This window comes from Dendropsophus ebraccatus, chromosome 12 (genome assembly GCF_027789765.1).
Source record: "Dendropsophus ebraccatus isolate aDenEbr1 chromosome 12, aDenEbr1.pat, whole genome shotgun sequence".
In the NCBI taxonomy this organism is placed as follows: Eukaryota; Metazoa; Chordata; class Amphibia; order Anura; family Hylidae; genus Dendropsophus; species Dendropsophus ebraccatus.
The window spans coordinates 23,060,900-23,087,191 of NC_091465.1; the positions used below are offsets into that span (position 1 = coordinate 23,060,900).

A 26,292-nucleotide genomic window follows, 5' to 3' on the forward strand; every position below is an offset into this window, starting at 1 on the left:
AAAAAAAAAACTTACTGTGTTTTGTGTTTATATGGACCTGGTCAGCTTTCAGCCATAATATTAAAACCACCTGCATAATACCGTATTATGTCTGTAGTGTGGTCCCTCTGCCACGACTTGGTCTGTATTATGGTTAGGTAGGTGGTACGCATCCCAGTAACATCCACATAATGCCACAGTAGCACAAGCAAAATGTGGCCTGGCATTGCTGTGTTTAAAAATGGCTACTGGGACATCGAGAAATAGCTGTAAAACTGGTTTCACGACTAAATCAATGTAAAGCAAAGCTGGAATAAAGAGTAGAGGGGTCTGGCTACCATACATCTTGTGATCTCACGTCATAATCCTGTGTAACGTTCCCTCCGCTGCATTGAAACTGCAACGCCAAAAAGGACAAGTCGTAAAGTTATTGTGCAGAGCAAGGCTATGTTCACACTACGTAACAGACCGGCCGTTCCGTGACCCCGGCCGAATGATCCGTCCGGCCGCAGAGCTCTGATGCGGGCGCATCAGGGCGCGCCCGCACCAGAGCTTCCCATAGCCCACAGTGAAGCAAGTGGCCGGGGCCGCTTGCTTCACTGTGTTAACTGACAGGTCTTTCTGCGGCCGGAATTCACTGAATTCCGGCCGCAGAAAACTGATGCTTGCTGGAGATTGATCTGGAGACCATGGGGGCAACACCATGACGAAACCTTCACAAAGGAACGTCACACTAGTGGTTCTGTACAGTAGCCGGATGCCACTAGTCTTCATCCCAGGCACAATTGGGCTGATATGGTTCCCTGGAGCGGCTGCAGAAGAAGCTTTATACTGAGAAAAATGAAGTTTTACTACCCGGGCGCACGGCAGGCAGAGGTGGGGAGGTAGTCATCTGGGCAGCTCCCCGCCCGTGTGTAGTCACCGCTCTCTGCCTGTCAGATTGCTCGGAGGGGATGAGTGACAGGCAGTAACTGGCCTCTCTGCCTGTCAATCATGCCCGCTGAGCATTGAGCATATATGGGACGTCATTGGTCGGTAATTGCAAACAGAGCTACCAGCAGCGGATCATGATGTTTTGCATGCCCAAGTGCATTCAGCGTGGCAGAACAATGCTCAGACAATGCCATGGCCTGTAAGTGCCTGTATTTCTGCACATGACTAAATTGAGATGTTTTGCATATTTAGTTTTAATTGTTTAATCATTAACATGTCTATCAATCCTATGATTTCCATAAACCACGACTTTTCCTTCTTGGAACGTTGAGGAGTATATATCTCCTATATCTGTCTGCATGATATTCTGATTCAGAGAATTGTCCTGAAGCATGCTATTATACTTCTGTTGCACCATGTACAGTATAAACTAGATTGGCGCTTACTTACAGAGCCTATAACACGGCTGGATATTTGTGTGGCCAAGGCTGCACAGACATTGCTACTGATGTTCGTGCAGCCCTTGCTTTAATCAGCCATCAGCCATTCATCACTTATTACACAGAGAGGTATAATGATTTTTTGACATGTTAAAAGTCAACAATCAGCCGACAAGTCAGTGTTTGTTCACACATCATCTGATCTGTCACTATTAGGGTGGGTTCATACTGAGGAATTCTCGCAGATAAACTCCGCGAAATTCTGCAGTATGTCCGCGTGCACGGCCGCGCGCCTTTCCGCCGGCTCCATAGACACCATTCTATGGGCCGGCGTTTTCCGCTATCCGCCGAAAGAAGTGACATGTCACTTCTTTCGGCGGATAGCGGAATACGCCGGCCCATAGAATGGTGTCTATGGAGCCGGCGGAAAGGCGCGCGGATATACTGCGGAATTCCGCGGACATTGTATGAACCCACCCTTACATGGGCAGATAATTGACTTGGCAGATAATTGCTCTGCGTCCTTTTACACACACAGATTTATCTGACAGATTTTTAAAGCCAAAGTCAGGAATGCATTTGAAAAGAGGAGAAATCTCAGTCTTTCCTTTATGGCCTGATCTCAGTTTATATTCTGTTCCTGGCTTTGGCTTCAATAATCTGTTGGATAAATCAGTCTGTAATCCTACATAAGGCTCAAATAGTGCGGTCTATGTGCACCCAACACTGTCCAACACAAAACCAAAAAAACAATGAATGCAAGACCAATATATATAAATTTACTTTATTATTTGAATATCAAAATGAAATAATTTAAAAATACATTACAAGGGGGCTAAAGCTGATACAAATCCCCATAAAAACGATGGATTAGCTAGGTTCTTACACACAAAATATAACATCACAGAGCAAATGACAGTAAAAAATGAGGAACCTATATATACTGGGCACTGGGCTGGTAGTACATGCAATAAATAAATACAACTCACAGTGAGTATATAGAAATAAATACCATCCTCCTATACTAAAACATTACCCATAAGTGTCCTTAGTATATGAATCCACCTCACCGTACACCCGACGCGCGTTTCGCGTGTTGCTTTATCGACTTGTGTCAGAAAGCCAGAGATTTGTTATTTACTTCTATTTAAAAATTTCCAGTCTTCCAGTACTTATCAGCTGCTGTATGTCCTTTAGGAAGTGATGTATTCTTTCCACTCTGGCACAGTGATCTCTGCTGCCACCTCTGTCCACTTCTGAAACTTCCCAGTGCTGTAGCAAATACCCATAGAAAACCTCTCCTGCCCTTTAGACTGGAAATAATACACCACTTCCTGCAGGAAATACAGCAGCTGATAAGTACTGGAAGACTGGAGATTTTTAAATAAAAGTAAATTACACATCTCTGGCAGCAGTTGATTTCAAATTATTTTTTTCCCCCTGGTGTTCCCTTTGAATCTCTAAAGGACTCACTGTTAGCATCTTGGTCCAGGAAACCCTCAGACACACTGTGCAGGTCAGAGGTTTTTTTTAGTCCACACATATGTTGTAGCTTAGCAGCATATGGAGAAGGAGAAATAAGTGACAACTAATGCACAATACTTCAGTTCTCAAGTGCCATTTCTACACTTGAGGGACAATACCGGTTTGGCAACTTCACAAAGAGACAAGGGGTAAGTGAAGAATGGGTGCTGCCTTTGCATGTAAGAGGCGGGGTGGTGATTCATATGCTCCATGGTGAATGCCCATCCTTATCTGTGCAGCCCTGATCATGCCTGAACAACCGAAAAATAATGTATTCAATAAGGCTCCTTTGGTTACTTGATCTGTGCCCATTGAGCACTGCAGTGGGTGAGATAAGGGACATCATTACACTAACAGTATATTGGGCACTTCTAGTTCTACTGGTCAGGACACAACTTATACAATATCCTTGACTTAAAGGGAATCTCTCCTCTCTATATCGTGCTCAGAGCTGCAGACGTGGACTGATAGCTGATAGGGAGATACGTGTACGTCTACTACAGATATAGAAACAACCAAGCAAGCTTTGGGACCCCCATTCCTCCAATAGATGGGGGTACTAGAGGTGAAACTCCACCGAGCAGATACTGAGGTTTCCTGAGGTTATGCCATACATGTTTTTGATAGGAAATTTCCATGAATGTATGTTTATTAAAACATGTGGACCTTCTAGTTGTGGGATCCCCCAACTCGCTGGTACAGAGAGGCACTCTGGTGGTCCTAGACCTTCTATACCAGGGGTGTCAAACGCAGGCTCTCCAGCTGTTACAAAAGTACAATTCCCATCATGCCTGGATGGTTTTGGCTGTCCAGGCATGATGGGAATTGTAGTTTTGTAACAGCTAGAGGGCCTGAATTTGATACCAGCGCTCTATTATATACAGTGGTGTAAAAAAAGTGTTTGCCCCCTTCCTCATTTCCTGTTTTTTTTGCATGTTTGTCACACTTAAGTGTTTTGGGACATCAAACCAATTTAAACAATAGTCAAGGACACAATAGTCAAGTAAACACAAAATACAATTTGTAAATGAAGGTGTTTATTATTAAAGGAGAGAAAAAATCCAAGCCATCATGGCCCTGTGTGAAAAAGTGATTGTCCCCTAAACCTACTAACTGGTTGGGCCACCCTTAGCAGCAACAACTGCAACCAAGCGTTTGCGATAACTTGCAATGAGTCTTTTACAGCGTTCTGGAGGAATTTTGACCCACTCATCTCCGCAGAATTGTTCTAATTCAGTTACATTAGAGGGTTTTCGAGCATGAACGGCCTTTTTAAGGTCATACCACAACATCTCAATAGGATTCAGGTCAGGACTAGAGATGAGCGAATTTGCTGAAGTTCGGGTTCGTATGAACCTGAACTATCGGCTTCTAATTCCCGCTGTCTGCAGCCTCCATGAACAGGGTGGATTCAACCTTACGGACCGCCTGGAAAACTGAGATACAGACATTGGCATAGGCTGTATCCCAGTTTTCCAGGCGGTCCTTACGCTGTATCCACCCTGTTCACGGAGGCTGCAGACAGCGGGAATCAGAAGCCGATAGTTCAGGTTCATGCGAACCCGAACTTTGGCAAATTTGCCCATCTCTAGTCAGGACTTTGGCTAGGCCACTCCAAAGTCTTCATTTTGTTTTTCTTCAGCCATTCAGTGGTGGACTTGCTGGTGTGTTTAGGATCATTGTCCTGCTGCAGAACCCAAGTTCATTTTAGCTTGAGTTCACAAACAGATGGTCGGACATTCTCCTTCAGGATCTTTTGGTAGACAGCAGAATTCATAGTTCCATTTATCACAGCAAGTCTTCCAGGTCCTGATGCAGCAGCCCCAGACCATCACACTACCACCGCCATATTTTACTGTTGGTATAATGTTCTTTTTCTGAAATGCAGTGTTCCTTTTACCCCAAATGTAATGGGGCACAGACCTTCCAAAGGGTTCCACTTTTGTCTTATCAGTCCACAGAATGTTTTCCCAAAAGTCTTGGGGATCATCAAGATGTGTTTTGGAAAAATTGAGACGAGCTTTAATGTTCTATTTGCTCAGCAGTGGTTTTCTTCTTGGAACTCTGCCATGCAGGCCATTTGTGCCCAGTCTTTTCCTGATGGTGGTGGCATGAACTCTGACCTTAAAGGACAACTCCGGCGGGACCCCCCAAAAAAAAAAAACACAGACACACACAGACACCATACTCACCATCCCTCCGGTGACGATCGCCACTCCATTCGGCCGCCGTCCAGCGATGTCTCCTTCTTCCGGGTCCATGAGAGAGAAAAGGCTGCCAGCGCGCTTGCGCACCGCCAGCCTTTTCATTGGCTGGAGCGCATCACATGGCTTCCAGCAAGCTCAGCCAATCAGGGCTGAGCAAGCTGGAAGTCATGTGATGCGCTCCAGCCAATGAAAAGGCTGCTGGTGCGCATGTGCACCAGCAGCCTTTTCTCTCCCATTCACTCTCAATGAAGACGCCGAGGAGGAAGAAGACCCGGACCGCCCCCAGCTCTGACATCACCCGACACCAGAGAAGAGGACCGTGACGACCGTAATAGGTAATGTATATATTCTTTAACTTCCGGGGTGGGGGGTCGGGGGTCGGAAAGTGGGGGAAGGGGGCCAGACCGGGTATTTAACCACATTACAAAGTTATATAACTTTGTAATGTGTGTTAAATAAGCCAAAAAAAATTTTCGCCGGAGTTGTCCTTTAACTGAGGCAAGTGAGGCCTGCAGTTCTTTGGATGTTGTTGCGGAGTCTTTTGTGACCTCTCGGATGAGTCGTCGCTGCGCTCTTGGGGTAATTTTGGGCGGGCGGCCACTCCTGGGAAGGTTCACCACTGTTCCATGTCTTCGCCATTTGTGGCTAATGGCTCTCACTGTGGTTCGCGGGATTCCCAAAGCTTTGGAAATGGCTTTATAACCCTTTCCAGACTGATAGATCTCAATTACTTTCTTTCTCAATTGTTCCTGAATTTCTTTGGATCTCTGCATGATGTTTAGCTTTTAGGGTATATTCACACGAACGGGCTCGCAGCGAGATTCTCGCTGCGAGCCCGGCAGGTCCTGGCAGTTCCCATACACTACATACTTGCTGCGGTCTAAACGACCGCAGCGAGTATGTAATTATACCGCCCTTAACCCCTTCTGCTCCCCCGCTGTAAGCATACTTTACCTATCCTTGCTGCACGGGTCCGGCGTCCTGCTCTCCCGCCCGGCCAATCAGTGGCTGCGGCTGGGCAACACACTGATTGGCCGGACAGGAGAGCAGGACGCCGGACCCGTGCAGCAAGGACAGGTAAAGTATGCTTACAGCGGGGGAGCAGAAAGGGTTAAGGGCGGTATAATTACATACTCGCTGCGGTCGTTTAGACCGCAGCAAGTATGTAGTGTATGGGAACTGCCAGGACCTGCCGGGCTCGCAGCGAGAATCTCGCTGCGAGCCCGTCCGTGTGAATATACCCTAAGGGTACAAACCCACACACCGTATACGCAGCTTATTTACTGCTGCGATAAGCAGCAAATACGCAACAAACACGCAACAAATACGCAGCAGTTTAGATCTAAATAACTGGATACAGCATCAAATCTGCACCACCAAATCTGCTTCAAATCTGCTGCGTTTTTTCTGCGTATCTGCTGTGTATACGGTGTGTGGGTTTGTACCTTAAGGATCTTTTGGTGGACTTAAGGGTCCATTTACACAGAAAGATTATCTGACAGATTATCTGCCAAAGATTTGAAGCCAAAACCAGGAACAGACTATAAACAGAGAACAGGTCATAAAGGAAAGCCTGAGATTTCTCTTCTTTTCAAATCCAGTCCTGGCTTTGGCTTCAAATCTTTGGCAGATAATCTGTCAGATAATCTTTCTGTGTAAATCAACTGTTACTGTGTCAGGCAGCTCCTATTTAAGTGATGTCTTGATTGAGAACAGGTGTGGCAATAATCAGGCCTGGGTGTGGCTGGAGAAATTGAACTCAGGTGTAATAAACCACAGTTATAGTATGTTTTAACAAGGGGGGCAATCACTTTTTCACACAGGGCCATGATGGCTTGGATTTTTTTTTCACCTTTAATAATAAACACCTTCATTTACAAATTGCATTTTGTGTTTACTTGTGTTGTCCTTGACTATTGTTTAAATTGGTTTGATGTTCCGAAACACTTAAGTGTGACACAAACATGCAAAAATACAGGAAATGAAGAAGGGGGCAAACACTTTTTCATACCACACCACATATGAATGTGAATTTATGTGAATCTCCTCCATGTATGGAAAGCTGGATCCCTTACTTTGTGATGTCCCAGCCTTGAGGTGCTTTTCTCTTGGGCTTCTCACTTTACTTCATCTTCTTTGACGCCAGCAACATTTGCATATGGGAAATAAGTTGTGTCCATATATTCATAGAGGGAAGCCATGTCCATTCACAGGCGGTGCATTTACAGTAAAGGTGCGTTTACACGTAATGATTATCGTGCGAATTTGCGCGATAACAATCGAATTCGAACGATAATCGTACGTGTAAACGCAGCGAACGATCAAACGAAGAACGAAAAATCGTTCATTTTGATCTTTCAACATGTTCTCAAATTGTCGTTCGTCGTTCGCAAAAAATTTGCAAATCGTTCCGTGTAAACAGTCGTTCGCCGATTTAAGCAATGTGTGAGATAGGCTTAAGCGATCGCAAAGTGAATTTTCCGTACGATATATCGTACCGTCTAAATGCTGATCGTTATGAAAAAAAAAAATCGTTACTCCGACATGGTTAATCGTACGATCGGGCCAATTATCGTTTCGTGTAAACGCACCTTTAGTTATGTGCATAATAATATAACCCATAATAAGGAGTGAGGGGCTTATGTCTGTTCCCGGTGACACCCCCCTCCCCCCTTGTGATGACCACATTAGCATGTGAAGCCACAGGATGAAGTGATTCACCTCAATTACAAATTATCTTATTTGTTGTTAGCCGCTTCTTCCTGAACACCCCGGACTCTGCGGATATTATATCCATGTACACCGGACTCTGCGGATATTATATCCATGTACAGTGTCAGATTTCAACATGAAATGTTCTTAAAGGGTCACTCCACTTTCTGCCACATGGTAGTAATAATAAGTGGACGCCTCTTTACACATCTAGGTCTCATCAATTGCTATATTTAGATTACAAAACATATGTAAAAGCTCTGCGGAGGGATCCCATTGTTCTCAATGTTACTATTGTTTCTACATGTGTACAGAGCAACCCAAAACACAAACTGGCTGCGGCCGGTATCTATAGGGGGCAGTGCACTTTGGATTTTGCATTCTCTATGGATGTGCTGATGACTAGTGACTTCACCATTGATAACTTTACATGGAAGATATAAAATCTGTTAGAGGAGACAATGACCCTGTCTCTTCCTGCTGAGAGTCTGTATTTAGTATTTAAAGGGAGCCCGTTACCATGAAAATGCTACCTAAGCTATCGGCATCATATTATAGAGCAGAAGGAGCTGTATAACTTGTAATTTATTGATAAAAATGTCTGAGGTTTTCATGGTAGGGAGTCCAGTCCCACTGGACTCCTTAACACAGAATGTGCAGGAATTTCAATCAACATTATAAGTTATACTGACTCTTTTCCCACAAAGATATATAACAATCTGCTCAGATCTTCCTGCTCTATAACATGATGATGATAGATTAGATAGCATTGTCTTGGTGGCGGGTTCCCTTTAAGAGAACCAAGCAGTAAGTGTTCCCCACAGTGCCTCCGCAGGAGAAATCAAGTATTGCACAATTATCATTGAGATCAATTGGTGCCCACACCACACACATACATTGAACTTCAGGTTAATGCTGCTTTTACACGGAACGATTATCATTTGAATTTTCGCAATAGCGATCACATTTGAGCGACAATCGACTCATGTAAACACAGCAAACGATCAAGCCACAAGCGAGAAATCGTTCATTTAGATCTTTTAACATGTTCTCAAATAGTCGTTCGTCGTTCGCTAAAAATTCGCAGATCGCTTCGTGTAAACAGTCTTTCAAAGATTCACCCTATGTGAAAGATGGGCTTAAGCGATCTTAAAAACGATCGCAATAACGATATTTTTTACGAATTTTCTTACGATTTTTCTAACGATTTATTTGTCTAAATGCTGATTGTTATAAAAACCAAATCGTTGCTTCAAAATTGTTAAACGAACAACTGGGCGAATTATCGCTTTGTGTAAACACAGCATAACTTGCTAATATTAGCCAGACCAGTCCATTATCAGAAGTGTAAGGGGGTCTCCCAATTCTCTCCCCACATTGGGGAAATGGAGGATTGTGCATGTTGGACAGGATGCCTGATCCTTTGTTCTCATAGGAGATAAGCCAATGCCTCACTTGTCTGACAGAGAATGCAAGTTGTATGGGCATCTTTATACCCGCTAGTGCACTCTCTGACATATTGTATGTATGAATGAGCCCATCTATAGATCTCTCATCTCGAGGGTCCTCCATACAATGGACTAATAGCTGACTAGTCACGCTCTGCGGGGTTGAATGCCTCCGTGCAGCAACACTTTGTGATCAGCCTTTATAGTGTCTTTGCCCCCTCCTGTGAGATCGCCGCCGGACAATATGGATTCTTTCTGCTATTTCTCCCATTGTTGCTCTTGATTTATCAGGCACAATTTTGATACGTTGTATCAAGGTGACCAAGATAAAAAAGTTATTCCCTATTCACAGGACCGAGCATAACTAGACTGAGATCAGAGCCGAGACCCCCCACTGATCATGAGGGTCCATTGTCCCTCCAGTGAATGGGGCCACAGTGCATGTTTGGCCGTCGCTCTCTTTACCGTCTATGGGGCAGAGTTCAGTGCTTGGTAAAGTCCTATAGTGAGTGGAGTCTGCTGCTATTCCATTAACTCAGGGGACATCTGACCTCCACTTCTGTAATTCCCAGCAGTCAGACCCCATCGATCAGTCTGGTATCCCCTATCCAATCTTGGGATAACCCCGTCATTGGGTTTGTCTGACGTCTATCTAATGCAGCGTTAGGGAACCTTGGCTCTTCAGCTGTTGCAAAACTACAACTCCCATCATGCCCGGACAGCCAAAGCTAAAGCTTTGGCTGTTCGGGCATGATGGGAGTTGTAGTTTTGCAACAGCTGGAGAGCCAAGATTTCTCATCCCTGAACTAATGGGTATGGACACCTTAAAGGGGTTAACCAGCGCTACAAAAACATGGCCGCTTTCTTCCAGAGACAGCATCGCTCTTGTCTCCAGTTTGGGTGCAGGTTTTGTAATGCTGCGTTTACACGGAACAATTATTGTTCAAATTTTCACAATAATGATCGCATTTGAGTGATAATCGTTCCGTGTAAACACAGCAAACGATCAAGTGACGAGCGAAAAATCGTTCTTTGTGATCTTTCAACATGTTCTCAATTCGTTGTTGATCGTTCGCTAAAAATTTGCAGATCGCTTCGTGTAAACAGTCTTTCACAGAGTCACCCTATGTGTTAGATAGGCTTAAGCGATCTTAAAAACGATCACAATAACGATTTTTCTAACGATTTATTCGTCTAAATGCTGATCGTTATAGAAACCAAATCGTTACTTCAAAATCGTTAAATGATCGATTGGGCGAATTATCGCTCCGTGTAAACGGACCATTACTCGGTTCCATTGAAATGAATGGAGCTCAAAGGGAACCAGTCATCTCTCCAGGCCGGGGTAGAGCCCGGCTGACCCATCCCCCCCCCAGAGACCCTGAGGGTGGGTTTACACTGAGGAATTCTCGATGATAAATTCCGCGGAATTCCGTCGGCTGTACGCGCTCACGGCCGCGCGCCTCTCCGCCTGTGCCATAGACACCATTCTATGCACGGGCGGATTCTGCATTCCGCCGAAAGAATTGACACGTCAATTCTTTCGGCAGAATGCGGAATCAGCCGGCCCATAGAATGGTGTCTATTGAGCCGGCGATAGGAGCGCGGCCGTGAGCGTGGACAGCCGACAGAAATCCGCGGAATTTATCCGCGAGAATTCCTCAGTGTGAACCCACCCTTATACTTCCCCCCGTGCACGCAGACCCGCTCCCATTGCCGAGATATCACCGTGGGAAGCCCGGCGCGCGCTCATCAGCGATGAGTCCGACATTCATAGAGAATGACGGCTCCATTCATTCTCTATAAGCGTCGGACTCATCTCTGATGAGCGTGCGCTGGGCTTCTGATGAAGATTTCTCGGCAACGGGAGCGGGTCCAGGAGCCGGACTTTGTGCATGGGGTAAGTAAAGGGTCTCCACCGGGGGGTCGGCCGGGCTCTGCGCCGGCACGGGAGGGTGGGGGGGACAGGTCCTCTTTAATTACAAACCACACCTGACCTGGAGACAAGAGTGGTGCTGTCTCTGGAAGAAAGCGGCCATGTTTTTTGTAGCGCTGGATAACCCCTTTAAGGCATTTTTTTCTCTATGGCAGTCTCCATGATCCGCTGAAGCTCACAAATCACAGAATGTCTGATTTCCATTAATTTTTACGTAATAATGGACAGAATAACATAGTGACCAGCGTGTAAGAGCTTCCCGTCCACCCGACCACCTTCATCGCAGCTCATGGGAGTGAATGTGGTTGCTGCAATCAGGGATGCATCCGTGATGGGCAGAGGAACTGCGCCGGTACGGTCTGACGTGCAATATATCTGCTGGCGCCGTTTTTTTGTTGTTGCACTGCACCGATAACAGAGCAGGTGTGAACTGCGCCATACTGCGATTTTACGCTGCACCACTAGAAACGCTGTGTAACGATATACGTTTAACGATTATACGTTTCCTAATAAAATTTTCTGTGAAATTAAGGGAAAGAAATAGCGCAGGGAAATACAATAGTATGAACAGGGACCTAATCGTGAGAAACGTGTGCCCTGGCAGCCATAGCAGCCCTATTGTGTCTATGGGAACGAATGGGCAGGTTTATTCGCATATTTATTGTGGTGTAAATGTGGGGTCCGCTGACTGCAGCCCCGCACGTTGTCCCCGGCTCCCCTCCCCCTCTATAGCGCCGTGTGTTAGTATTCAGAGCAGCTATGGTGCCGTCTGAGGCCACGGTCGAGACTAATCCCACCAATCCCAGTGATTGACACCTCTCTCTACCAATAGCGGCCATCCGCGAAAACCTTCAGCCAATCACGGCGCGTCGGGGCTTAACTGACACCCCCGCCCGCCTGTGAGAGCGCGCGGCTGCGGACTGACGAGCTCGCGGGCCAATAGGAGCGCGACAGGGGCGGGCAGTCTGCGATGATTAACCCGTCTGTAACGTCATTCTAGGCAGTTCGATCGGTAGCGGGAGCGGAGAGCGGACAGCAGGGAGCTCGAAGGCAGCAGCCCCCCACCGCCGGCCTAAGTTACCATCAACACCCGGGGTCAAAGTAAACAGCGAGCCACCGCCGGCCCGAGTCACCACCTCTGAAGGGAACCACAACCGTCTAATACCACCATGAGCAGCGACGTCGAAACCCAACAGCAGCAGCAGCCAGCCGCCTTGGAAAGCAAGTCGAGCCCGGAACCGGCGGCCACTGTGGGGGAGAAGAAGGTCATCGGTAAGTATCGGTAACGGGAGGCCGAGCGCCGCCGAGGAGATGGGTGGGGGAAGGGAGGGGTTAACGTCGTGTGTGTGTGTAGGCAGGTAACCGTCTAGTGTGAATCGGCTGCCACGCGTTGTGAGTGGCGGTTTCTCTCCCCCCCCCCTCTCGTGTCTCCCTCCTCCTCCTTCTTTCTCATCCGCCCGCCCGCCTCACGGCTGTGACGTCATCACTTCCTGAGGCCTTCAAAATGTCCGCTGTCTGCGGCCTAGCCGCCCCGTCTCCCTGGCTCCCTTTGTGTCCTAGCGCCGCCTGCTCGGCTTTCTCCGCAGTGGAGCCGGGTGCCGCTCTGTGGCCGGAGCCGCCTGCCCGTGTGTGGGGAGGCCCGGAGCCTGCAGGGGGTGGCCGCCTGGCGGTTTGGCCTCGCTCCAGCCACGTGGTGACTGAGTGCCGCTCTCCAGCAAGGATCTGCTGCTCCCTGACCTACAGGGCTGCCATACCTCCACCCACCACTAGGGGCGCACGGTGCTTATACACATTACTGGCTCCTAGGGGGCTGGGAGGCAATTTTTCCAACTAAATGAGACACGTGACCAGTTTGATGCAGTGTGGTTTTAATTATACCTTTTATATCAGAGATGGCGAACCTTCGCCCTCCAGCTGTTGCAAAACTACAATTCCCATCATGCCTGGACAGCCGAAGCGTAGCTTTGGCTGTCCAGGCATGATGGGAATTGTAGTTTTGCAACAGCTGGAGGGCGAAGGTTCCCCATCCCTGCTTTATATACTTATTATAAGAGCAATTAGGCAACATACAAAAGAAAATACCCTTATATCACATCTTAAAGGGGTATTCCCCTACCTGTTACCCCCCCCCCCTAATGCAATCACCATGTGGCCAGTGCTACACATCCTCTATGTGTTGATGCGCTATGGAGAATGTTGCACTGATCACATGGTACCTCCCAGTCCCTGTTATTTGGCCGGGGTCCTTACTGATTAGGAGGTAACATGCCGATGGGTCGGAGTCCGATCAGTGACTCCTCTCTAGAGATGAGCAAACCGGGTTCGAGTCGATCCGAACCCGAACGATTAGCATTTGATTAGCTGGAGCTGCAGAACTTGGATAAAGCTCTAAGGTTGTCTGGAAAACATGGATACAGCCAATGACTATATCCATGTTTTCCACATAGCCTTAGGGCTTTATCCAAGTTCAGCAGCCACCGCTAATCAAATGCCGAACGTTCGGGTTCGCATCGACTTGAGCATGCTCCAGGTTCGCTCATCTCTACTCTTCTCCTCATCAATAAAGGAGCCGGCCCCTTGCTCATTGTCTGGGCTAGGCAGGAGCGTCATAGTTGCAGCACATGGTGGGTTTGTTATGGCTAGAGATCACCCTTATATGCTGCATTGAAGTTTGAGGGTCACACCACAACCTCATTCACTATACGCTGGCCATTGGCCATGTCACCTGTCATAGCCAAAAAAAATTATATCCCTAGTCTAAAGGTACAGCTTAAAAGGGTTATCCAGCGCTACAAAAACATGGCCACTCCCCACCTCCCCCCTCTCATCTCCAGTTCAGGTGCAGTTTGCAATTGAGCTCAATTTACTTCAATGGAACTGAGTTTGAAACCCCACCCAATTTGGAGATAAGAGAGGGAAGTGGCCATGATTTTGTAGCGCTGGATAACCCCTTTAACTTGGCAAATTGGCTGTGGAATATACAGATTAAGGGTATGCTCATATGGAAATTTGCGGCATGTGAACATACCCTTAAATTGTATTCAATGTACTTAATCTACAACGCTGGTGACAATACGGTGTATACTACCTATGTCTGTGCAGCTAAGTGATTATCGGGCCATGTAATAGCAGATCTGCGCTCACTTACAGCATTGTCCTGTGTGGTAGGACCCTTACACTCATTGTGACGTTTGCACTACGTGTTTCTCATCCACCTTGCTGCAGGGTTATGCCTTGTGGCTGTGCTGTATATTGTTACCATAACTTGGCATGTAGCCTGAATAAAAGAGAACTGATCCCAGTGGTTTAACCCAACAAGGAAATGATCCCCCCCCCCCCCCCCAAGTTGCAACTGCACTACAGCTCTTAGCATGCTTAGGGTTGTAGTTCTGCAGCAGCTTGGGCATCCCATCGCTAGGCCATGTGCCTAGTAGATATAAGGTAACTAGTTTGTTTCATCTATAAAGATGAGTCCAATGAAGCTTCTGTGTCATACCTTATGTTTCCATTGGAATGAAGGGCGGGTTGTATGGAAACAAGTCCTGTTTCCACCGGCCGCTCTCCCAGCCCACATGTGCAGTGTGACGGCAGTCATAGTCCAGTGTGTTATCATAGACTTTGTCCTTGTCTTGGTGTTTGCTCTCTACCCCCTATAACTGACTTTCTTTTCTTTCTCTTTGCAGCAACCAAGGTTTTGGGCACTGTGAAATGGTTTAATGTGCGTAACGGATATGGCTTCATCAACAGGTGAGTGCCGCATCACAAGCCTGGAGTACCCCTTTATACAGTGTCCCCCAGAAGCATGTTTATAGAGCTCGCCATAGTCACCTGTGTACCTGTCTTATGTAATCTCTATAGGCATGTAATGAGGTACACGAGTGGAGTGCTGATGGTATATTGGGGACATAAGGCCTTGGATGTTGTCAGAAAAGTAAAATGGGGAAGTTATCACGTAATTCTAATGTAAATAGTTAAATGGGTCATGGTGTGCATTCTTATAGGCTTGTTCTCATAATAAACTCTTCATACCCAGTAGTAAAGATCTATTCTAACACCGAGTATTTTTCTCTACATAAGCTAGCGTCATCTTTTACATTGTCAATGTACAACTATAGAATACAAAACTACTGTTGTATGACATGGTTTTTTTTTTTAGGAACGACACCAAGGAAGACGTGTTTGTACACCAGGTGAGTACAATTCTTAAGACGGAAAACAATCTGACAATTTACTGTAGTTACATGGCTAGATCTATGGCAGCTATTTCATTCACAGACTAGAAAAATTGAGTAGATTGTGCCAAATGTTGTTGTTTTTTATTTACCCTAAATATTTTTTATTTAAATTTTGTTTAATAGTCATTCAGTAAAGTTTACTATAAAGCTATGAGCAGATGTATTTGTAACAGACTTGCTTTGGCGTATGATATTTTGAACAGAACATGGTGGGGGGTGCACCTTTATAGAAAATCTGTTCGGTCTGATGTAAAATCTGTAAGGAATACATTTGAACTTCATCTTCTGGACACAAGCAAGTCCTGTAATTAAGCGTTATTGCTATCTGAACATATGAGTTCGTTACATCAGTGCTGCGGACTGTCATAAAGAGCTTGTTTTTTAATTGCCTTTTACTTTAAAAAAAAAAAAAGCCTTGCAGAATGTGTTTTTTGATGGTTACGATTTCTGATCCACATTGATATCAATGGAGTTTAAACAAATTGCATAGACCCACCAGCTTAGCTTCCGTGCCACCACAGGCATGCCGGATGGTACCGGAGGCTATTGCTCTTGACCTGCATATCTGTGACATCCTGTTTTACTTAGGGGTACTCCCATATGGTAACTTATGACTTGATAAGTAGTTGCATTTGTCCTTTGTTAATCTTAAGGTAACTCCTCCACATGTCAGAAAACTAAATATAATCTCTTTAATTTCTAGACTGCCATTAAGAAGAACAACCCAAGGAAGTATCTTCGCAGTGTGGGAGATGGGGAAACTGTGGAGTTTGATGTAGTGGAGGGAGAGAAGGTAAGGCCTTTTTGGAACTGGATGTGTGGAGTTTGCATATTTCTAATTTAAAAGGGTTTTGCCAGCCACAGGATACACCATTGGGCACCCCAAAGACCATTGAGAGGATTCATGACCCATTTTGAGTGGAGCAGCTATTGGTCATACATGCTGCTGCTCCCTTCAAAGTGTATAGAACAGATGGCTTGGTATAATGCTCAGTCCCTTATGGCCCTATTCCACGGAACGATTATCGTTCGTTTTCGTACGATATCGACCGCTACGGACGATAATCGTTCCGTGGAATAGAGTGCAACGATCAGCCGACATCGTTCATGTCGGCTGATCGTTGCAGTCGCTTGTTTTTCAACATGTTGAAAAACAAGCGACTGATATAGCAGCGATCTGCTGCCGTCGCTCCGTTGAATAGGAGCATCGGCAGCAGACGCTGCTATATCCTATGGGCTGCCCGGACGATCAGCGATCCTCCGAGCAGCCTCCCCGCCGCCCCTCCCGCACTCACCCGCTCGCTGCCGCCGCGTTGAATAGCGGCGGCAGCGAGCGGCGAACGAGGAGCAAACGAGCGCTAATAGCGCTCGTTTGCTCCTCTAAAACTACCCGTGGAATAGGGCCATTAGTCTCTGATCCAATGCTGTTCTTAAACTGAGGACACTGGACCCCGTTGTGACTGACACTGGGGGCATATATTGACAAAACATTTATCATTCTGTGGATAGATGATTCTCCTTAGGAAAAAATAATTCTTCTGTCAGCTTGTCATAAACATAAATTTGACTTTAAATGATTTTGTCTTGGCAGGGTGCAGAGGCAGCAAATGTAACTGGTCCTGGTGGTGTTCCAGTGCAAGGCAGCAAATATGCAGCAGATCGCAACCATTACAGGCGCTATCCACGCCGCCGAGGTCCTCCACGTAACTACCAGCAAAATTACCAAAACAGTGAAGGTGGAGAGAAGATTGAAGAAAGCGAGAGTGCGGCAGATGGAGAGGGCGCTAACCAACAACGCCCATACCGGAGGCGTCGTTATCCTCCATATTACTTGAGGAGACCATATGGGCGCAGACCACAGTATTCTAACGCCCCAGTACAGGGTGAAGTAGTTGAGGTAAGCTAGCCTTCATTCTTCAGCATAACATGTTGTGCTTTTACTATAAAATATTGTGCAAACCTTTAAACTTTTGTTTTCTAGGGAGAAGGCCAAGGTACAGGCGACCAAGGCAGACCAGTGAGGCAGAACATGTACAACAGAGGCTTCAGACCACGATTCCGCAGGTATGTGTAAGTGATTTTATTTTCTGAGTAATATCTTACAAATTGGAGATGAGCAAACCTGCCGAACTGTTCGACAAAGTTCTCAGAGCCTGGACACTGTATTTTTCAGGACAAGTTGGATGCTGTCCAACTTCTGGCAGCAAGAGTGAAATGCCAGTCGTTCAGGTTCCGATAATGTTGCCAACCCCAAATAGTCTTGCATGTTTACTCAACACTGCTAGTAGCAGATCTTCCCAAATGTTAACCAGAGTGGCTGTAAGACACTGGAATATTGTCCCTTATCCAGAGCCTGGTCCACATTTTAGGTGTAATAGCGCTCACTAAGTTTAGAAAGTTGTGAAAAGAAATCTCTATCTGATCTGTTACTATTAATGGCTTTTGTAAAATGGTTCTCTGTACTTCTTTCCAGGGGACCTCCTCGTCAGAGACAACCGAGAGAAGATGGAAATGAAGAAGACAAGGAAAATCAGGGGGATGGAACCCAGAGTCAGCAGCCACCTCAACGTCGGTACCGCCGTAACTTTAACTACAGACGCAGACGCCCAGAAAACCCTAAACCACAAGATGGTAAAGAGACCAAGGCAGCCGAAACATCAGCAGAAAACACGTCCGCTCCCGAGGCTGAGCAGGGCGGGGCTGAGTAAATACCGGCTTACCACCTCTACCACCATCCGGGTTAGTGTTAAAGCCTGAGCACAATTTTATCATTTCACAGAGGAATTTTATTTAACTTTTTTATTTTTATATTTTTTTTCTAAATGTTGTAGGGATTTTTTTTCCTTCCAGAGCTTGTAGCATGAAGTGCTAAACTTAAACTTTTTTTTTGCACCTTTTTGAAAGTTTACATAGGACTTAAATCCTTTTTCTTCAAGGAAAGTGTGAACCAAAAAAATGCTAAAAATGATTAAGAAAGTTATGTTTTTTCCTTACAGTTTTGTCATCAAAAAAACAAGATTGAAATTCCAGCAATAAGAAATTGAACAAAGAATTGGAACTGAAGACCTTAAGTGCTTGCTTTTTGCTGTTGACCAGATAATATCGTTCTGCATGATTTCTTGCAGCGATGTTTTTATTTTTTATCTAAGATCTCCTTTTGGGAATGACAAGTTTTTTAAAAAAACAAATGTTTTCGCAGTCTTGCCTGCAAAGGTTTTTAAATTGTTTCTTATCTGGTCAAACCAAGATTTTTAAGAACCTCATTTTTAATTTGTAATAAACGTACACCTGATTTTTTTCAAACAGTCAACAAATTGCAAGCATCTATTAATAAAGGTCTCAAAGTATCTCGTGTGTCCTGTGTGATGGTGTAATACTTGGTAAAGCCCAGGCTCAGTAGGCATGAGTGCAACTTCTAAATACACTACATATACTCAGTCTTTTTCATTGGTGGTCCTAGCAGCCAGATGGTTCGACTTCCCAGACATCTTCTCAAAGCCCCCCCCCTCTTTTGTCCCCACACATGATAGGGAAAAGCTTTTAGCTGGTAAAGATCTGAATGCCCACTATAATGTAACCCACAGGTGTCAAACCTGGGGCCATCTAGCTGTTGCAAAACTATTAAATCCCATGTCCAGGCATGATGAAACAGTGTAGCACTGAGTGACTCTCTGATCTAAACTTTAGGGTATCTTCACATGTACTGGATTTGCAGCGGATTTCATGCTGAGAGTTTGCAGAGAAATCTGCTGCGAATCCTGGTACAGTGAATTTCAAAAGGGTTACATGCAGTGGAATGAAAACTCTGCTGTAAGTATGTAAGGTAGCTTCTGTAACGACCCAACCACCACCCGCGCAGCATATGTTACCTTCTCGGCACCATGGCTGCATGTGAGGCTCCCGTTGGTCCTGCTCGGCTGCTGCAGTCACTGATTAGCAGCTGCAGCGCCAAGCATGTAATGTATGCTGCGCAGGGTTAAAGGGGCCGGGTTACAGACGCGCAGGAGAATGAAAATTCCACTCAGAGTATATAACCCTATTGAAGTTGACTGTACCAGCTTTTGCAGCAGATTTCGTTGCGAATCCGGTACCTTTGAAGCTACCCCCTTTTTTTTTTTTTTTTTTCTTTTTTTTTTTATGATGCCCATAAGTCACCAGGCTCCCGTGCAGTTCCTAGTGTGTTCCCTCACTGCTAAATCTTGCACATTAGGTTCCATCCAGTCTTATAAATTTAAAATCTCTCCCTACCACAACTCCTAAGGCTGCAACTGAGCATGTGCGATGTTAGCTTATCCACAGGCCTAAGTAACCAGCTATAAACTTCACATTTTGGGCCAATGTGGTTATGGATTATGTAGGTAGCTACTGGACGTATATGGGACAAATCCTCAAAGGAAAGTCAATTTTGTGTACTGGTCACCATTTTTAGATCTTTAATGGTATAAAAAAACTAAATGGTGACCAGTATGCAAAATTGACTTTCCTTTGAGGATTTTTTTTATTTTTGTCCCATATACGTCCAGTAGCTACCTACATAATCCATAACCACATTGGCCCAGAATGTGAAGTTTATAGCTGGTTACTTAGGCCTGTAGATAAGCTCACTTGGTCGCACATGCTCAGTTGCAGCCTTAGGGGTTGTGGTAGGGAGAGATTTTAAATTTATAAGACTGGATGGAAACTAATGTCCAAGACTTAGCTGTGAGGGAACACTAGGAACTGCACGGGAGCCTGGTGACTTATGGGTATCAAAAAAAAAAAAAAACTTCCTCCCCTTGATAGATGAACATCCAGGAGGGAGCCTGGAGTAGACGGTGCATGATGGAAACTGTGCTACCCTCACTGACTGACCCTATCCACTCATGCTGTGCTGAGAAGGAGCTTGTGGGGAGCAACATGTGACCAGACAGTATTGGTGGCGTGCGGCTACTGTGTATAATCCTGCAGGCGTCTACATTTTTCTGATATTGAGTACTGCTTTAAAGATTCTCCACAACCAGCTGTGTCTAACAACCAGGTGTTTAATGGTCTAAAATGTACAGTGCCTCAATATTGCTAAATAGCAGTGTGTAAACTTGGTGTGGTGGTTATGGCTCAACCAATGTGATAGTGGAAGTGCGTGGGTCACATTTATCCCTAGAACAGGTGTCCCTCTTCCCACTTTGTCCCCTAAACATGTGGAGATCAGTTGCTGCTGGCTGTATGACAGGGCCTCCTGTAAGCGAGCACCGATCTGCTTGCTCAGCGCTCGTTTTCTGAGACTAATTCACAGCTCTAATCTAGGAAGGGTTGCATGGACATGTTAGCGATGTCTGTGCAGCCCTTAACTGTATACATTACCTCTCCAAGGCCCCCAGTTGTGGACTGCCCTCTGCTTGCTCCTGGAGCTGCCACTGTAGCTTCAGATCAGGTCTCTGGCTGAGTGGCCTGTCAGTTCAATCACTGGCTGGGACTACCGCAGCCAGTGATTGGTTAGTGGCTTGTTTGGAGACCCGCTCTGAAGCTACAGCGGTGGCTCTGTGAAGCGAGCAGAGGGCAGACTACCACTGGTGGCCCTGGAAAAGTAATGTATATAGGTTGTATTTGCACTTTTTTTTTTTTTTTTTTTTGGCTGATCGCTCCATGTAATAAGAACTGAGTTTAGCTATAAACAATCAGCTGCTTCCCTTATTGGGATGTGTTCATATACCCTGTTATATAAACAACTACTGTACCATATATATTTTTTCCCCCTTTTTTTTTTTTTTTTTTTTTTTTTTTTTTTTTTTTTTTTTTGTAAATTCATGGAAAAATAAGGCCTAGCACATCTTTAGGAGCAAAAATGAATATAAGATGGCTGTATGGAAACACAGTATGTATAGTATGTGTCTTTTCTGGCGGGTCTGTTTCAGAAATCAAGGCTGAAGCACAGTGATCTGTCCACACAAGGGCTAGCCTCACTGTGTCATATCTCATTATGTGACTACATAAAGGCTAGGCTGATGCCCACAGCACAACATCTAATTATGTGGTGAAAAGGCATTGGTTTTGAACCACCCACATCCCTAGTGCCATCAGTTTAGTATAAGGGCAGAGATACTGAACCCACAGTGTGGGAAATGGAGACTTGAGGCACAGAGAGGCAGCAACACATTTTAAAGGGGTTGTCCAGCGCTACTAAAACATGGCCACTTGCTTCCAGATCAGGTGTGGTTTGCAATTGAGCTCCATTCCCTTCAATGGAACGAAGTAGCAAACACCACCCAAACTGACAAGCGGGGCTTTCTGTGGAAGAAAGTGGCCATGTTTTTGTAGCGCTGGACAACCCCTTTAAGGCCCATATGGCTCTTTTTAAAGCCAGTGGAGACATAATGACTGAAAGTGTGCGTTGTTTGGGAAGAAAATAAATCTTTTTCTTCCATCATATTTGCTGCCTCTCGTCTCTACGTCAGATACTGCAGGGTTGGAATCTCTGCACTACTCTGCTTTTCCATGGGACTAAATGACGCATGTCCAAACTTTAGTCTCCGTCTTTTCCGCTGCATGTGAATAGGGTCTCAAACATCATTCACCGACATTGGAGACATAAATTGCAAATTTTGAAGGAATTTTGGCATATTTCCACACGACCCCAGACGATGGACCAAAATGTTTGACGAAATCCTTGAATCTGCCAATCGGCCTGGATCTAAACTCCAATCTGCTTTAATTTCTCCATGAATATCTGTCTCCACTTGTAAAGTCCAGAGCATGTTCTGTATTATCCCCATCTGAAATCCCTGCTTACATCCCTAAAGAAGATAATCCCATTATGCCTATGTGCGGCCCAGAGACACTCGTCTGTATGTCCAGTGGTCATTACCTGTATAACTGTCCAGGAAGTAGTATATTTGTATACTAAATACGCAGTGATGGGTAGCTGCTGAATGCAAGAGCTTGCAATCAATATACCGAAGGTAGATATGAGGTCTGGATGAAATATTGCTTTAGGAGAATTTACGGTGCATCTATTCCTGGATAGTGTTAAAGGAGAAGTCTTAAAATTGTATTACCTCCTAAAAGTTATACAAATCACCAATATATACTTATTACTGGAAATGCTTATAAAGTGCTTTTCTCCCTGCCACAGGGATGTCACAGCATATATTGAGGGGAAAACAGCTATCAAAAAATTCTATGTAACCCTTAGTGGTACTGAGAAAAATGATACAAATAATACGTCTGTATTAGAGATGAGCGAATCGGGTTCGAGTCGATCCGAACCCGAACGTTCAGCATTTGATTAGCTGGGGCTGCTGAACTTGGATAAAGCTCTAAGGTTGTCAGGAAAACATGGATACAGCCAATGACTATATCCATGATTTCCACATAGCCTTAGGGCTTTATCCAAGTTCAGCAGCCACCGCTAATCAAATGCCGAAAGTTCGGGTTCGGATCGACTCGAGCATGCTTGAGGTTCGCTCATCTCTAGTCTGTATACAACCTCATAGGATACATACATGAGCGGGGAGACTCCTCTGGGAGAAGGTTATAAAGGATTAGAAGATGCCTTTTTAAGGGGTTAATGATTTCTGGCCACTATAAATGACATGATCTGCAGGGCGAGATCACAGGGATCCACATTCAGCATAATTCCTAGTAGATGTCATGTAGTATGAGCTATATACCAATGCCCTCAGTGTATACATTCGGTCAACCTGACCTTTTGGATAGTCATATATCACTGTCTGATGGTGGGAACCCGGTGACGTTGGCTGCACAGACTGTATTGTACTACTGTACAGCAGTATTCCTGTACCGTCCATTTGCAGGATATGTAGTAGACGTCCTGATCTTATTTGGTGGTGACAAATCCTCATTGTATATTCTTACACTGCACACAATTTCTCCAGGTTTGCCTGGGAGGGGATGCTTTTCGGGACGTTGTCATGGAGATGTTAGGAGGGTGGGTGTTATTTTAGGCATGACGCTATAATGTCCCTTTTAAACATCTTGTAAGGCAGCAAGGGGATTTATATGTGTGAATGGGTGAGAGTCAGTGCATCAGATCATTAGATTAACACTGAAGGCCCACCGGAGGTCCAGAAGACCCTCTGGTGGTCCCCGACGGCGGCAGGGTCATCCCGCGAATCCAGGACACCTATCCCATATTCTCGGGATAGCAAGTCATTCAATTGTGTGTGCGCCTTTAAGAAGCACACACATTTGAATGAGCGCAGGCAGCCTGGACTTCCGGGTCAGGCAACATTTCTCACGCTGCCTGTGTTGGAAGATACGAGAGGAATCCTACAACTGTGGTGGAGTGCGGGTTAGGTGAGTTGCTCTTTTTTCTGATGTGCACATGAGGACATTAATGTAGGGGATATCATAGAGGGGGCCATTACTATAAGTGAACTACTCTGGGCAATTACTATGGGGACTGCACAGAGGAGGGTGCCTACTATAGGGACTGGACAGAGAGGGGTGTCTACTATGGGGACTTCACAGAGAAGGCATCTATTTTAGGGAACTGGAGGGGGGGCAGTCTTTACTATGGAGACTACACAAAGGGGGCCACCAATTATAGGGGACTGCATGGGGGTCACCTACTAAATGAAGACTGCAGAGAGGGGGCCACTTACTATATATGTGCTTCACAGAGGGGCCAAACTACTATATGTGCTGCAGCACAGAAACTAAAATGTTTATCTGGCAGACTCTAGGGGAGGATTCACGGCCAAGTTTTAATGGCCCAGGTTGAATGGAGAGAAAACGTTAAAGGGAATGACTGATCAGAGAAGATGCCCCTTGTGAGTCACTAGATGTAACTGCACTTTCTCATAGGGTTTGTAATGAGAGTGGTCATGGTGTGGCCATTTTATTCAGGTATTATTTGGTGGTATCATTGGTAATGTCTCTGTTTTGTTCAGTAGCAGTATGAAGGCAATATGTACGATGGTAATAATGTTACATAACCATGTATGTATTGGGGCACTTTAAGGTCATTATAATGTTTGTGGAGCATTATATTGTGTCGGGAGACTGAGAGTGTGTCCTTAATGGGGTTTACAGGCACTCCCTGTATACATTCTGGCCTCATATCCTGTTGCGCTCTGTCAAAGTGTGCTCTGCAGCCTGTTTTGAGTTTTCACCCAAAAATTTGCATAATCTGGGTTTTGCACCAAATTTTTGACCCCCAATGACCCTTGAGCTGGTTGCCCTCCATTCTAGCTATCTTTGCTAAAGAGTAGTGTTGAGCAGACTTGCTGAACTGTTCGGGTTTGTCAACGTTCTCCGAACGCTCGGTGACTGATTGCCGGCAGCTGGAGACGTTGGATGCCACTCTAGGGCTTCTCAGAGAACATGGATACAGCCTATGGCCTATGGCTGAATCAATGTTTTCATCCAACGTCTCCAGCTGCCAGGAATCAATTGCAGAGCGTTCGGAGAACGTTGACAAACCCGAACAGTTCAGCAAGTCCTCTCACCCCTTTCTTCATGTAGCTGCTTTGGTGTACAGGATCTCCTTTTGCTGAATGTTTCCCCCAATCCTACCATTCTCTGTATACGTTCCACACCATTGTCCAAGGTTGGCAGTGATATCCTGCCCCCAGTCAGTCTAGCTCCGGTCTTGTTCTGCTTCACTCTGATCACTGGTTTTTCCCATGTAATGTGGATTTACACTGAAACCGATCCCTTGATTTCTGGAAGCTCTGTGGGGTCAGCGTCATCCTAGTTTCCTTTGCGCTCAGTCTCCTGTCTGTATCCATCGGATATGGTGAGAGTGTCGGAGTGTTTGTCTCTCCCCTGGGATCCTCAAGGTGGCATTGTTTCTCCAGACACAGAGATGTAAACACCACACAACAAATACGTTTCCCAAGTTAATATATAGGGCATACGTCCCTGTATACACAATGTCAGGGTGCTTCTTAACGTTTATATTTTATAGATTATAATGTACTATATCGATCTAACCACGTTCATGTCTAAATGCATGATCAGGGCTAAAAACTAAAAAAAAAAAAAAAAAAAAAAAGATTAAAGTGGTATTCCGGAGGAGAAAGAATGTTTTAAAATCAACTGGTGTCAAAGTTTATACAGATTTGTAAATTACAGTGGTACCTTGGTTTAAGAGTAACTTGGATTTAGAGCATTTTGCAAGAAGAGCTCACAGTTTTTCAAAATTGTTACTTGGCTTAAGAGCATTGCTTTGGTTTGGAGCTCCATGTGCTGGGGGACTGGGGGAGGGGCATGGTCTGCATAGTGGGGTCTAAAGCCCTGTGCTCTGACCCAGAAAGTCTCCCTCACCTTCCAAATTATGGCAGATCCACCTCAGGCTGGGGCTTACATCAGGGGACAGGACTGTGGAGGTAATCTCTTCACAGCTGTAACCCATCTCTTCTCGGACAGTGAGTGCTGCTATACTGTGCCCACATCTGCCCTGCTCATTCCTTCATGCTCCCTGCAGTCTCTGTCACCCCTTGTGTTTCCCATCCTCTCCATTCCTGCTAGAGGAGTGCCTGCACTTACACTCAGCTATACACCCTGCTGCTATAATGTGCCTGCACCTACACTCAGCTATACACCCTGCTGCTATAATGTGCCTGCACCTACACTCAACTATACACCCTGCTGCTATAATGTGCCTGCACCTACACTCAGCTATACACCCTGCTGCTATAATGTGCCTGCACCTACACTCAACTATACACCCTGCTGCTATAATGGGCCTGCACTTACACTTAGCCCTTCACACTGCTGTATGGAAAAGTTTCTGTCACTGTCCTCCTGCACAGCTCTGTGATTCTCACTTCCTGATTGGTCCATGCTGAACACACCCCATTCCCAATTACTGTTATGTGACCACACAGACCTCTGACAGCAGCCCTGCTTCTCTATTCTATCCTGTTGTACTACGCT

General features: G+C 45.5%; 1 protein-coding gene across 2 annotated transcripts; it reads left to right on the forward strand.

Moving 5' to 3' along the window:
* Positions 1 to 12,147: 12,147 nt before the first annotated feature.
* YBX1 (Y-box binding protein 1) lies at positions 12,148 to 18,761 on the forward strand. 2 transcript variants are annotated; one of them, XM_069947643.1, is made up of 8 exons: positions 12,148 to 12,451; positions 14,863 to 14,926; positions 15,336 to 15,369; positions 16,118 to 16,207; positions 17,006 to 17,311; positions 17,396 to 17,484; positions 17,888 to 18,153; positions 18,411 to 18,761. In XM_069947643.1, exons 1-7 carry the CDS (start codon positions 12,349 to 12,351, stop codon positions 18,120 to 18,122), a joined length of 921 nt encoding a protein of 306 aa, XP_069803744.1. In that variant the 5' UTR covers positions 12,148 to 12,348; the 3' UTR covers positions 18,123 to 18,153; positions 18,411 to 18,761. The 2 variants fall into 2 exon arrangements, with proteins under 2 accessions (XP_069803744.1, XP_069803745.1); XM_069947644.1 differs by having other exon boundaries at positions 12,152 to 12,451; positions 17,396 to 17,478.
* Positions 18,762 to 26,292: the final 7,531 nt, after the last annotated feature.